At 36.7% G+C, this 15,007-nt stretch overlaps 1 protein-coding gene and 1 pseudogene across 1 annotated transcript in view; both read left to right on the forward strand.

Moving 5' to 3' along the window:
* Positions 1 to 15,007, forward strand: part of CTNNA1 (catenin alpha 1) — a 174,219-nt gene that overhangs the window by 66,280 nt on the left and 92,932 nt on the right. The window contains exon 7 of the mRNA XM_068980319.1: positions 1,792 to 1,995. Within this exon, the coding sequence (XP_068836420.1) occupies positions 1,792 to 1,995 (204 nt within the window). The remainder of the gene's footprint in view (positions 1 to 1,791; positions 1,996 to 15,007) is intronic.
* On the forward strand, positions 9,855 to 10,634 carry LOC138085707 (voltage-dependent anion-selective channel protein 3 pseudogene; annotated as a pseudogene).

Consider the following 15,007-nt stretch of genomic DNA (forward strand, 5'->3'; position numbering starts at 1 on the left):
CTGTGTCAACTCTAGTCGTAATTTTTGGGGATGCATTTTATGGTTTTAAATTCCTACCCACAATGCCTCATGGCTTCCAGTAGATGGCAGCAGTTCAAGATATCTTTAAGTTTTTTTTTTTTTTTGAATCAACTGTTAATTAAAAAAAAAAAATTATCATAAGAGAAAATTACCTTTCAGGTGACAAGCATCCTTTCATAAGTAGGAATGCTTTGAAGTACAGAATGAATATAATAGAGTGCATTTTAACAGTTTTTCTTGATTTTTCTTTCCTTTGTCTCACCTCTTTACTTTGGCTTGGGTAAAGACAGTGTTAAGTCAAAAGTCTATGATGTTAGAACTGAATTTTTACCCCGGAGCCTTAAACATTAAATGAACTTATAGCAAATTCTTAAGATATATCTTACAATTAACTGGCACTGTTGTTTTTCCCCTTCAAATTTGACAGTATTAGCTACTGGCCTCATTCAAGGCAATAAGGGTTACATTTTGCCCTAAGTTGAGTAGTATCTATTAGAGGTCACTTAACCTCTTTAGGGTACAGTGAAACTTCATTCATAAAAGGAGGGGATTGGACTAAATGCTTATAGGTCTGTTGAAGTTCTGTGACTGTTAAAATCCTGTGACCATTCCTTCCTCCTTCCTATTGGTCATTGTGAAGAAGGCATTGTGTATTCAGTTTTGACCAGAGAAATAACTGCAGTAACTTAGTCTGGTAAGAAAAACTGTCAGCTGTAATGTAGGTTAATATTAAACTGAAGGAATCATGTTCAGTTTTGAAACGGATGATTTTTTGAAAAAGAAAGAAGAAATGTGTATTTATTGGAAAAGGGCAGGCTTTTTTAAGGGGGAAAAAAACTTAGCATTTAAATTGAAATCCATAAGAACATAGTCCCTATAAAGAAAAATAAAGGCAGAATATTTGTACAGACACTTATTGGTGTGAGGATGAATTGGATCAAGTGGAAAGTCTATGGAAGGCCAGTAGATCCTGTCCTGCGACAGTTGATGTTAGACCTTGTACCTATAGCTTACTTGTGACCTGACTTTATTCATCAGTGGTAAATCTTAATTTGAGTGGAGTTGGGGGAGTAAGGGGAGACAGAGGAAGAATTTATTTTTTGGGGGGCAGTTGTATCTTAGAGAGTGGCTTTTTTGGGACAGATTGCTGTCATCTCTTACAGAATACCTGAAGGTCTTTGAGGTAATAAAGTCTCTTAATTTGGAATTAGCAGAATAAACTTGAGACTGAATCATTTATAAACTTTGAAATGTATAAGGTGAGGACAGTTGAAACTGATTATAAATGACTTTTCTGAAACCTTGACAACAAAAGTCAGTGCTTTTTTTTGTGTGTGTGTGGTGAAACAGGTCTGTTACTATCATGTGACAGTTTTACACTCTGTACATAGAAAAAGAGTGCTGATGTTTATTTTTCTTGTAATTCTCATTTGGTAACTTACTATTACGATATATGTTGACCTTTAGATATTCAGATTAAGTAGCATGAACATGATTTTTGTGCTGACATATTTCTGTTTGCATTTGAGATATCATACCGTATTCAGACCACTTCAGCTTGATAGTATTGCTTCCAGTGCCTTCTTTAAGAAGTAATCCACCATCAGCCAACTTGTGTGGGATGCCCCTCATCTGCCAAGTATAACTTTGTTTCAGGCATTAAAATTTTTGGTGTTATATATTGGTGTTTCTAAACAGCATTTTCCTCACCTTCTTGAATATTGAAGGAAATAGAGATGACACTAATAGTCACTAACGCTTCCTTTACAGAAACAAATCATTGTGGACCCCTTGAGCTTCAGTGAGGAGCGCTTTAGGCCTTCCCTGGAGGAGCGCTTGGAAAGCATCATTAGTGGGGCTGCCTTGATGGCTGATTCATCCTGCACACGTGATGACCGGCGTGAGAGAATCGTGGCAGAGTGTAATGCTGTCCGCCAGGCCTTGCAGGACCTGCTCTCAGAGTACATGGGCAATGTGAGTAAGAGGAATTTTCTCTGACAGGTGTTGGTTCTGAGGTGTTTTTCAAAACTTTCTTTGAAGTAACAAGAGTTTTCTGTAATAATTGTTTGGTCTCAGGTATTTTAACTGTAACTGTCAAATGTGTTTTTAGCTTATTGACTTTTGGGTGGAGTAAAATTTTTCAAGGAATGGATAGATAGCTTACTGTGTGTCCCCTTTCTCCTCAACTTTTTAGTGTGAAAAATTTTAAGCTTATAGAAATACAGTAAACCCTTTATCTAGATTCACCAAGTAACAGATAAATATGTTTGTGTGTATAAATATATGTGTGTGTGTGCATATATACACCCCTTTTTTCTATGAAACATTTGAAAGTAACTTGTAGAAATTGTATTCTTCACCTCTGTCTACATATTTCAGCGTGTGTCTACATGGATAGTAACCTTCAACACCCCTGAAATTCTTTTACCACATCTAGGTGACCATATAATTTTGAGCAAAAGGGAATATTGAAAATATTTACAAAAGATGAAGTTTCTTGAATGAACTGTATACAGTGTGATAAGACTAGGTTTTTGCCAAGTAGAGCAAAGTCGGACATGACTGAGCAACTGAACTGAACTGTTGTGTTAGGTGAAGTGAGTAGTGTTTTTGAACTCTTAAGATTTGTGTTTAAAAACCAATACTGTGAAATTTAACACCTTTTTTTTTTTGGCTGTGGAAAATACTGTACTTGTTTTCTCTATCAGTAATGTCTTTTTTACTTCCTTAATACTGTTCCATTTCAATTATTTAATGCTGGTTTAGGGTTACTATAGTTTAGATCTTATATCCAATATTTTACTGTGGTAAAGAAGGAATAAATTAAAAATTATAGTGAATCATTTTAAAGGGAAGAAGGACAATGCAAATTATTTCTAACTAGTGATTTTTGTCTACTTAATAGTTTTCAGGAAAAGATCTTTGGTACTTTCTCATATGTTCATTTGCCATACATCTTGTTTGTTCATTTATATTCTTACACAAGTGAACATATAATGGTGGGTCATGATGGAATTCCTGGGGTGAAGATGAATGGCTTCCTGTGTTTATCTTGTTTCTACCATATTGCGAAATTAGTCAAGCATTTTGAATTTTTTTAAGCCATTGCCATGTTTTGATCCTATGTAGTCTACCTCAGAAAAATGAGATTAGAGGCTTAGTTAAATCAGATGGAAAAAGCAGTTGATAAGTCAACAGTGAAAATGTGGGATGCATTTAAAAACCCATACGTAAGCCTGGAAATCAGAAAATATAAAAAATGAATAATTTGAAGACTAACTCAACGATATTGGAGTCTTAAAGAGGGAAACAAAGGCCTCATGGCATGTATGTGCATCAGTTCCCTGCTATCATGTGCAGTGCTGAAGTGATGCGAAAGTGTCTAATAGTTATGATTGGGAAACCACTTTAAAAACAGCCTTTTTAGGGGAGAGTATGTGGTAAATCTGTTCTCGTTGCTCCATACCAGAGCTTCCTAATCAGTCTAAAAAAATATTCCTTCAGTCTTAGGTTTGGTCAGGTCTTGGGCTAGTCACCTCTTGGATTCTTTAAATAGTACTTTCTATTTTGTGCCATGGATGTAAGTAAAAGTGGGAAATATTCATTTATGCTGAAGATATGGGGACCATAATAGCCATCTTACATAACATCTTACTCTGTAAGTGAAAGCTAGAACAGTGATTGATGTTGGGTAGAATTTAAAGGATTATGATGGGGCTTTTGAAGGGAATTATGTCAAGATTCAGAAATACGTTTTAGGAAAAAGTTTCTGAGCATGTTTCTCCTAAAGATAAAAATATTTAATAGTTCACTTGAATTGACTCACATAACAGTGATCAGGCTGTGTCTTGTCCAGAAGTATTGAAGTGAGGATAAAGTGGGAGGGCAGTGAAGCACATTTGAAGAAACCTTAGGGTAAAAGGATCTGCAAGAAGCAGAATCAACTGGGGATAGGGTTTCCTTATTCATGAAGCATTCAAAAACCTCCAGTGACAGTCAGAACTTACCTGGCAGTATCTTCTTGTCACTCAGTTCATACTGTGTGTCATCTGCAGAGTAGTGTGCTGGACACTGTGTAAGAGGAGGAATGGTCCTTCCCTTCAGAAATGTACAGCATGTCTACAGTACATTTTTTGGGAGTGCCATCATAGATTTTACTAAAATACCGTGGGAATTGCAAGGAGGGTGAGTCTTTGCATTGAGCTTTACCTTGATTTTTAAAAGATGGTTCACTGTTTTGATTATTTCTTTTGAAAAATATTAGATGAGCAATTATGGTATATGGAGAATTGGAACAGTTTGGATTAATTAAAACTGGTTCAGTACATAGAACTTGTTGATGGAGTGGTAAAAATCCAGAAAGGCTCATGTATTTTTACTTTTTCCTCTTCTTGAATTCTCCCAGTCATGTCATAATTTTTATAGATACATGCTTCAAAAATTTTGTTGTAATTTCTTGAGCCTTCCTTCTTCATCCTGTGTTGCCACTTAAGTTACACTGGTGTTTCCTCTGAGGCAGTGATTCTTTTTTTTTTTTTTTAATTTAATAAAGTTTTATTTTCAAAATGTACAGTTGATAAGATAGGGCAGTGATTCTTAACTTTGGATGGAAATTAGAATCCCTGGGCAATTTTTAGAAATCATGATGTCTAGATTGTACCCAAACTAAGTCAAAATTACCAGATTCAGTTCCAGGCATCAGTATTTTTAAAAGTTCCCCAAGAGATATCAATGAACAGGTAAGGTGGAGAGACTGCTAGAATGGTTTATTACATTTGTCCTTTTTTGTCTCCATTGCCATTGTCTTATTCCAGGCTCTATTCATTCACTTTCTACATTTCCAGTTTGTTCTACCTGCTCAGGTCAGTCTGAGCTTACGCGTTCAGTAGGACATTGTTCATTATGTTTTTGAAATTCCCTTCCTACTTGATTAAATCTAACCTGCTCTTCGTTCAAGGCTCACCTTGTGTCCCCCCTGCCCCCGCCCCCATCTCTTTGCTGAAGGCCATTTCAAACTACACCATTCTATATTATTTCTTGCTACTTGAAGCAAGTAGCACTCAATTGTTCCTTGAATTGTTGCTTAATTGTATTTCCTTTATCCGTGCAGTTTCTGCAGCTTGGTTTTAAACTCTTTAAAGATGGGCCTGTTTTAAAAATATTCTTTAAGGGTCCAATGTAATGCTAGAAGAGATACTCGATAGGTGCTTGCTTCGTAAGAACTCATGCTGACTTGGGAAAAATGGATAAAGTGAACAGTTTGGGATATTCTTGGTGCTAGGAATACATTAGTGAAAAAAATAAAGATTCTTGTTCTTATTGGTCACATTCTGGAGCGTTATGGAAGAGGAGGCCATGGGTGGTTTACCCTTGCTTCTGGTAGATTTTTCAGTTTTTCAGTATACAGATGACATTTTTGGAAAAAATTAAATCAGATACTCTGAAATAAGCAGTGAGGGTAAATGATTATAAGGTGGAGGCCCAACTCTCTTTTAAAGGCTCCAAGGGCCAGAAGGTCAGCAGCCTTGATGCTGCTTCTTGCATTGTAGTTTGGAGAGTTAACAGGTGATATTAGATCTGTTGCTGACTTACTCTGAAGCTTTAAGAAACATTGATGTTAAAAATAATTCATTTGACTCCTGCTTTCTTAACATTATGGAAATACTTCAGATGCCTGACAGTGGAGGGCTTTTGACTGTTCAGTGGATCTCTGTAGTTTCACAAATGACTTCCCAGGTTTCCCTGATATGAAATGTGGTTATTGTGGTTAAGTTTAATTGGTTCTTGGTTTATCAACCTAAGATTATTCTGCCTGTGAGGATTCTAGGGAAAGAAAAACAGCTTGGATGGGTTTAAAAGTGAATGGATTGAAAGTGAAATGTAATTGAATTTGAAAAAAGTTATTGCCACTTTGTTTATTTTTCCTAATTGAAAGTCACACATGTGCATTAAATTATTGAACCACCATTGCTAATAACATTTAGGTATATGTATTTCCAGTTTGTCCATTTTCTTGTATGCATTGTTTTCTAAATTTTAAAATAATGTTTTAACCCCCTTAATATTCTCTACATAGTCATAAGATATTCATAGAATGTTCAGACTGTTAAGTTAATGGGACATCAGTATGGGTGGACCTGGAGGATATTGCTGAGTGAAATAAGCCAGACACAAAGGACAAATCCTCTATGATCCCACTTCCATGAGGTTCCTAAGAGTTGTTAAATTCATAGAGACAGAAAGGAGAGTGGGAGTGCCAGGCAGTGGGGGAGATGGGAATGTTGAGTTACTGTTTAATGGGAACAGAGTTTCAGTTTGGGAAAATGAAAAGTTCTGGAAATGGATGTGGTGATGGCTACACAGTAATATAAATGTTCTTAAGACTTGTGACCTATATGCTTAAAATTGACTAAGATGGTAAATGTTATGTTATGCAGTTAACATAATAAAAATAATAATGAACAAAATGAAAAAACAAACAACCTGAATGTTAATTGTTAAATGTTAACAATTTTAAATTTAACAATGTTAAATGTTAAACCAGGGTTTAACCTGGTTAACAGGTTAAAACCGGCTACTAGTTAATGTGTTCAAATTTGTTTCTTAAATGTGTACTTGACTTTGGAGCCCAATTCTGTGTTATAATATTCTCTGAAGATATTTCAGTGCCAGTGAAACACCTCCTTCTGAAGAGCTCTATACTTGGTACAGCTGAATTCTTTATTTCACACTCTTCCTTCTGCTAAGGGATATGCTAATCCTTAATGTGGTCCTTTCTTCCTTTGTTAGGTCATGTGCTTTGAGTTTTTCCCAGTAGTAGAATTTATTAGGACCAAACTTATTTGTTTCTATTACCATACTCATATTCCCCTCAATAAACAAGTGAACAACTCTTCCCCCCCCCCCCCCCCAGTCTGAAAATTCTTAACACAGTGTCTGAAACATAAAATACCTCAGTCTTTGAAGTGAATTCCATTTGGGTGTGTTTTGTTTGTTTTTTTTGCCACATGCACAGCTTATGGGATTTTAGTTCCCTCACTAGGGAGCAAACCTAGTACCTCTGCAATGAAAGGGCAGAGCCCTAACAATCACACCACTAGGGAATTCCCAGAATTCCACTTGGTTGGGACCTTAGCAATCTTGTCTAGCAGTTCAGTCATGTGCTGAGTTACTAGATTTAGAATTTGTAATAGGTGAGAAGAAGTACATGTCTTGGGCTTGAGTAGCTTTAGCTTGGTTCCATCCAGTGTGGTAACCAGTAGGCATATGTGGCTATTGAGCACTTAAAATGTGACAGATCCAAATTGAGATGTGCTGTGAGTGTAGACTATACACCAAATTTCCAAGACATACTTCAATGAAAAAGGTGTAAATACCTCTATCTCATTGATAATGTTTTGGATATATTGGGTTAAAATTTGTTCTTAAACGTATTTTTTTACCTGTTTCTTTCTACCTATGGCTACTTGAAAATTTTAGATTATATATGTAGTTTTTATTTCTTGCTTGCCTTATATTTCTCTTGGATAGTTACAACTACTGGATAGCCAACCAGTTAAGAGGAGTAGCTAAAGAGTTAAGCCATCAATTTCTTCCTTCAGTGTCTGGATGGTAATTTACATAGTAGCTATTATGGCTTGTATTTTTTTATACTTTAAACTAGTTTTAGGCAGAATAAAATTGGTACAGCTTAAGACCTGGTGAGGATGATATTGCTTAAGGTTAAATTTGTCTTTGTTCTTGCCCTGAAACATTGGAGGCAGTGATTTTAGGACCTTTAAAGAGTAATGAAGTAACTAGACATTTTTTGTATTGGACTGGGCCTGTATTTGAGGGGTTTGATTATGTTAACATATCAGGTATAAAATTTTTATCTGATTAAGATAATAGATATGGAATGTATGAATAAGGGTGCAGTTAATGTTCGCTCTCAAAGATATATTGTTATTGCAGTGAAGGGAAGCACTTAATCTATTAAGATGCTGATCTCTTCTCAGTTTTGCAAATGCTTTCCTGGAACCACTTTAGCAGAGCCAGAGCTTCCAAGCTTTGGAAGGACTCTTCGAAGAGCTTGTTACTGCGTTATTTTGTGGCTACATTTCCTAATTTTCAGAATTAGAATAGGTTATTTTATTTCTGATTATAAAATGCTCTGTTCATTATATATCACCATTTTTGGTATATAGCATGCCAGACTTCATTTGGACTGTATGTGTATGTACACATTTATCTGTTCTTATTGTTTCTTTTTTTGATAGCAGAACTAAGGATTATTGTACTATTATAGTGCTTACTATATACTGGTCATTGTGCTGAGAGACAGTTTGACTACCATAATAACCCTTATTGAATTGTGACTTGCTCAGAAATGTAATCATATAGCTGCGATTTGAACTCATATCCCTGTGATCCGAAAAATCTGAACACTTACTACTTTTATTATAATGCATCTTTGTAAGTCAGAAAATAAGATTTTATACCATCATCTTTAATAATCATGGAATTTTTCACTGTATAGCTCTATAAATGAAACTTATTACCGAAATACTTTACAGTAAATAAGGTAAACCCAGGTCTTGTATAGCTGCTTGAAGTGAGCTAAACAAGAAAAGAAAGCTCTTTTAGAGTATCCTGCAAAGCTAGACTCTCTGGTGTTGCTTGATGTCATAGATGTTTCAGTTGGTTCTGTGATATGCAGCTATAGGGCCTGAGTTTCGTTATAAAATACGCTACAATTTCCATCTTTGTGTGAACCCTTGGGTTTCCTGCAGTAGACTTTTCCCTGTATTGCTAGTCCCTAGTTCTGTAGCTATATGATTTTATTGATTTGTTACTCTAAGCTTCGGAGAAGGCAATGGCATCCCACTCCAGTACTCTTGGCTGGAAAATCCCATGGATGGAGGAGCCTGGTGGGCTAGAGTCCATGGGGTCGCTAAGAGTCAGACACGACTGAGTGACTTCACTTTCTCATGCACTGGAGAAGGAAATGGCAACCCACTCCAGTTTTCTTGCCTGGAGAATCCCAGGGACGGGGGAGCCTGGTGGGATGCCGTCTATGGGGTCGCACAGAGTCGGACACGACTGAAGCAACTTAGCAGCAGCAGCAGCAGCAGCAGTGTAAGCTTTTCTGTGATCTGCCTAACATATTTGGAGAATTTAGGTACAAATAGATGTTGCATTGAATGCAAAATTCACACATGTGTAGGACTTCTTCCTCTTGACATTTATGTAATTTGGAAAGCATATTTGTCAAAAATTGTATGATTTTCTTGTGGTGTGAGATGAGAAGTTTAAAAGACCTTAAGTCTGAGGAAGATGTCTCTAGTTGTATTTTATGTTGCTTTCTAAGAGGTGTGAGATACTTCTAGCTATGCCACTCTGGCATTATGAATTGTAGTATATAACAGGCAAGATCTAACCTTTTGTACACAGAAAGATGCATGTTCATATGTTAGATAAGATGGCACTGGCTTAATGGAGCAGTAGTGGAGCAATCTCTTGAAATTAGGATGATGGAGCAGGGCCAGAAGCCTGTCCAGTGTCAGGCTGCAGATGGATTGAGTTTTAGCCTTTACCTTAATAATGTGATTCTTTTTTTTGAGGTAATGATTCATTTAGGACTAGTTTGACTGAGAGAGTGAGTTGTTGGAGGGAGGAGGGTACTTTGTTTACTACAGTATATACTTGTAGCAAGTCTTGATCAAAACAGTCAGTTAGGAACAGTGTTGGTCCGAAGAAGACCTTTAGTGATGCCCTGGCGGTGGGAACAGGCACTCTGGTTGGAGATACATGTAACACACCAACTTACTGTGACCTAGGAAAGGCTGCCAAAGATGTCTTCAACAAAGGATATGGATATGTCATGGTCAAAATAGATCTGAGAACCAAGTCATGTAGTGGAGTGAAATTTTCTACTTCTGGTCATGCTTGCGCTGATAAAAGGAAAGCATCAGGCAACCTAGAGACCAAATACAGGATCTGTGGACTGACCTTCACCCAGAAGTGGAACAGACAGAAATCACTTGGGAGAATAAGTTGGCTGAAGGGTTGAAACTGATCTTGATCCCATATTTGTACCGAACACAGGAAAGAAGAGTGGGAAATTGAAGGCCTCGTATTAATGGGATTGTTTCCATTTTGGCAGTAATGTTGATGTAGATTTTTCTGACCAGCCATCTGTGGCTGGACTGTGTTGGCCTTTGAAGGTTGGCTTGCTGGCTATCAGATGAGTTTTGACCCAGCCAAATCCAAACTGTCACAGAGTAATTGTGCCCTGGGTTACAAGGTCACAGACTTCCAGCTGCACTCTTGTGAATGATGGGACTGAGTTTGGAGGGTCAATCTACCAGAAGGTGAATGAGAAGACTGAAATGTCAATAAACCTCGCATAGACAACTGGCAGTAACAACACCTGCCTTGGCATTGTTGCTAAGTACAAGCCGGATTGTAGAACTTCTCTCTCTGCTAAAGTAAACAATGCCAGCCTGATGGGACTGGGTTACACTCAGACCCTTTGACCAGGAGTGAAACTGACCCTGTCAGCTCTAATCGATGGAAAGAACTTCAGTGCAGGAGGGCACAAGGTCACACTGGGATTTGAACTAGAAGCTTAATGTGGTTTTGAATAAAGCATCAGCTTTGTTCCTGGAGGTGAAGAGAAATGAACCCACTATGTTTTGACCTTAAATTTCGAAGGTGTGAACTTTTTATTCTTCCAAAGAATTGTAATCCTCTTGTAATCCAGCCCTCACTGAAGTTCAGGTACCGAGTCCATCTTAAGGGAGGTGCTTAAAGGCATGCCTGGAGGTTGTCTCGTTCGTCCACATTTCAGTTCAGTTCCTCACTGTTCTTTTTAGTGTGTTCTTCAGTGATGGTGTAGTGTCATGTTACAAAGGAGTTGACCATCATGTCCTGCATGTCCCACACCACTTTTTCATGATCTGGTAATATATTGATCTCTGTACGGTAGTAGAAATCTTTGGTTTTGCATCAGAGTAAAATAAACCCATCACATTTTGGGGGGTGAGGAAGGCCAGTTATCTCTGTGATAGTGTTTGCATTATCCTTTTTCTTCAACTATTTATCAGTGATATTTGACCTTCAAAGTATAGAATTATAAATTTTAGAATTTGAAAGTAACATTAGTTATCATAGTGAAAAATTAAACTTACTAGGTAAAGTCTTGCCTGCCGTCTGTTTTTGTAAACTTAATGGGAACGTAGCCACGCTCGTTCGCTTATGTGCAGTCCGTGGCTGCTTTCCCACTGCAGTGACACAGTCACGTTGTTGTGACAGAGATGGAATGGCCCTGAAAGCCCACAGTATTTGCTATCTGGCCCTTTACAGAAGTTTGCCAGGCTTTAATCTGGTCCAGCCAACTAATTTTTTTGAAGGTTTTAAAATACAAACTCAGTTTTTCTTATTGGATATGATATCATTTAGGTTATATATTTCTTCTTAGATAAATTCTTAAAGTTAGTTGCTTTTAAGGAATTGGTCCATTTTATCCATTTAGTCAAGTTTTATATGAGAAAATTGTTTGTAGCAGTCTCTTATTATCCCTTCAGTGTTTGTGGGGAGTCTATAGCCATATTCTCTAATTCATTTCTAGTGTAGGTAATTTGTGTCCAGTCTCTCTATTTTCTTTGCCAGTCTTGCTGTAGGTTTATCAATTCTGTTTATCTTTTGAAACAACCAGCTCTTTATGGTTTCATTGTGTGTGTGTTCTTCCTCTGTTATTTTCAATTTCACTGATTTCTGTTCTTCATTGTTTCTTCTGTTTCCTTTAGGTTTATTTTGTTCTTTTTCTAGTTCCTTGAGGTAGGAAATTAGGTTATTGACTTGAGACCTTTTCTCTTTTTTAGTATTAAGATTTAGGGCACATTTCCATATAAGCCCTGCTTTGTCTTCATATTTCATTTTTGTTTAGTTTAAAATGTTTAAAAATTTTCCTTGAGTTTTCCTCTTTGACCAGTGGATCGTTTGTAAGTACAGTATGTTTAGTTTCCAAGTATTTTCTTGTCAAATTTCTGTTACTGATTTCTTGTGTATGTGTGTGCACAGTTGTGTCTGACTTTTTGTGACACCGTGGACTGGAGCCCGCTATTCTCCTCTGTTCATGGAATTATCCAGGCAAGAATACTGGAGTGGGTTGCCATTTCCTACTCTAGGGGATCTTCCCAACCCAGGGATCGAATCCTTATCTCCTGCATTGACAGGCGGACTCTTTATCTCTGTGCCACTTAGGAAGCCTTTACTGATTCCTAGCTTAATTCAAATTCAGTATGGTCAGAGAACATATTTTGCAGGACTTTAGTTTTTTAAATTATTTATTGAGATTTGTTTTATGACCCAGTAGTGCTACCTTTGTGATATTCTATCTGTACTTGACTGTGGGTTGTTGTTTTTTGCTATTGTTGGTTGGAGTGTTCCTTTAATATATATGCTAATTAGATTCAGGTTGATGACATTGACCGATTCAGTTGGTTTAGTGCTTCTGTACCTTGATTGTTTATTTGTTTATTTAGAGTCTGCTTGTTCTGATAGTTACTGAGAGGGATACAGCCCTGTCTGCCAACTGTAATTGTGACTTTGGCCCTTTTTCATTTCAGTTCTCAAGATTGCTACTCTGTGTATTCTCTCCAGGGTTTTTAGTTGCATTCATTGGGATAGACGGGGTGAAATGTGTTTACTCCATCTTAATCAGAACTAAAACCAATCACCTATTTTCAAAACAGCCTAAAACCTGGAGGTAACTTGGCTCTGATCATACCCAGGTAAGAATAGTTAAGATTAGAATTGAGAGTTCTGATTTTTAGTCCAGAGCTATTTTTGGTGGTCCCTTTCATATGTGATGCCAAGGATGGTAGGTAATAATACTTACATCGAATAGGTAAAGCTTGATCCAATGGCCTCCCCCATAGCTGTTTTCTCAGCTTTGAGACAGTCATTAATAGCTGCCCTTCTGCCTGACTTTGTTAGAAGGCACAGAGAACCACTCAAGACCAAGCAAAATGAAGAAGATTGGAAAACTGATGGTGGCAATGCAAAAATACGAAAACGCCTTGAGAGAAAAGAGCATTAAATTAACTGTAGCCTGGAACGAGGTGAACAGGGATCTGGGTAGTCAGTGACTGAAGCTGCTGTCCTGTCTTCTTGGCTCTGTGTGATACCTTGGTTTCTTGCTCTGTCTGTAGCAGAGAGCCAAAGCAGCAGTCTCCACCCTCAGTCTGCATCATCTTGTAGTTCAAGCATCTAATCTTAGCTGACAGATCTTATTCCCACCCCACCTCATTTTAGTGTGGAAAGGAAAAGGGATGCCATGTTTGACGTGAGCACAAAACTAGAAAATGCTGTGTACATGTGCAAATTGGTATTGTTTTGGAAAATTAATAATACAGTTCCTCCTTCCTCATCTATTCTTTTTACTTTTGGCAAAGTTGTCATGTTGAGAATAAATCGATTCATTGAAAATAGTGTCATTGTTTAAATGTAGCAAATTAGGCATTTTATTTTTTTTTAATAAAATAAGCCTGTCTGTCTAGAATACCCATATAGGACAAAAATTTTAAATTAAAAGCTTATCAATCATAACTTTCTACCCTAATATTTTCTGTCCAATGATCTTAAAATTTTTTTTAAATTTAAATTGGTTGTTTTGGAGGACCTAAGGTAGTTAAAAAGAACTCATTGAGTTTCCAGACTCTCCTTGCCAGAGACAGATGTGGCCCTGGCTGCCAGGAAATTTCTTTCTGTGATTTCATGCCTGCTCTCTTGAAAGTTACTTTGGTTTTTGTATTTCTTCATCACAAAAATCAGTGGAATGTGATGTTTTTCTTCTCTGAGTGGATGTCCCTTTTCTTTTTTTAATGTTGAATCTGTGTTCACATCAGATGACTGCTAAATAATACTTCCAAGGTGATAATTTACTTATTTTAAAGTGGAATATTCAGAATTTAGAACCAGAGACTGCTAAGAACAGATTTTGTTTGGCCAGTCTCTGAAAACAGCATAAGACCTTTTTGTAATGGTGTAATTTGGAAATGTACCATAAAGAAGATATTTCACTTGAGTTGCTTTATGGTAAAATAATAACTAGTCAGTAAATTGTCTTACAAGTATTATTTTCAGACGGGTTGAAGTGATTGACCTCCTGGTTTACTTCAGTTGTAGATATTCTAACTTCGGATTTTTAATTGCGGTTTGTACCTATAGATGCAGTGTGGCATTTTACTTCAAGGCTTCCTTGCTAACAGTTCTTTAAATTTAACTCCAGAACTTACTTATCCTGAATTATTTCTCCCTGCTTTGAAGGAGAATTATTGGTTTTGTAGATTCACATAAACTCATTTTCTAGGAATAAAAAGATCTGTGTTTTGACTTGCCCTTGTTTCTATATGGACATTGCATAGCCTGAAATATTTTATAAGAAAAATTCTGGATGTTTGATCAGTGTACCCAACTATAATCTTTAAAGCTCCTAACAATAAATGCACTTGTTGCTGGGAAATAGATGTATGTGTTTATGTTGCCTTTAAGATTCTGTATTGGTGAAAATACTGGAAAATTGTTTAGTTTTTTAAAGTTGGTCATTTATATATACTTTGACTGAGTCATTTTTTTGGTGATAAAGGAATCCCTTGTACCCTTAAACCTTTTCAAACTTGGTTTATCTTAGGCTACCAAAATTTCTTAATTTAGGAAGTGGACTTCAAATCATTAGTAAGACATTTGTTGAATTATTCTGTTTCAAAGCAATATTGAACTTTGTAGCATTTACCAAAAACTTCCATTTAAAAGTGGAATTCTAATCACAGTATTTGTTAAAACGGATTCCATTGACTAGCTCTTATTTGCTATCTGTAGATCTTTCATTTTGGCAAACTCCAGAGCACGAATCAAACTTTTTTTTTTGACTTAGTTTTCCCTGCCAGTGCAAAATTAATTATTTTCTTAAAACCACTCTGAATCAAGAATTACAGTAGTT

Source organism: Capricornis sumatraensis, chromosome 9 (assembly GCF_032405125.1).
Source record: "Capricornis sumatraensis isolate serow.1 chromosome 9, serow.2, whole genome shotgun sequence".
Lineage (NCBI taxonomy): Eukaryota > Metazoa > Chordata > Mammalia > Artiodactyla > Bovidae > Capricornis > Capricornis sumatraensis.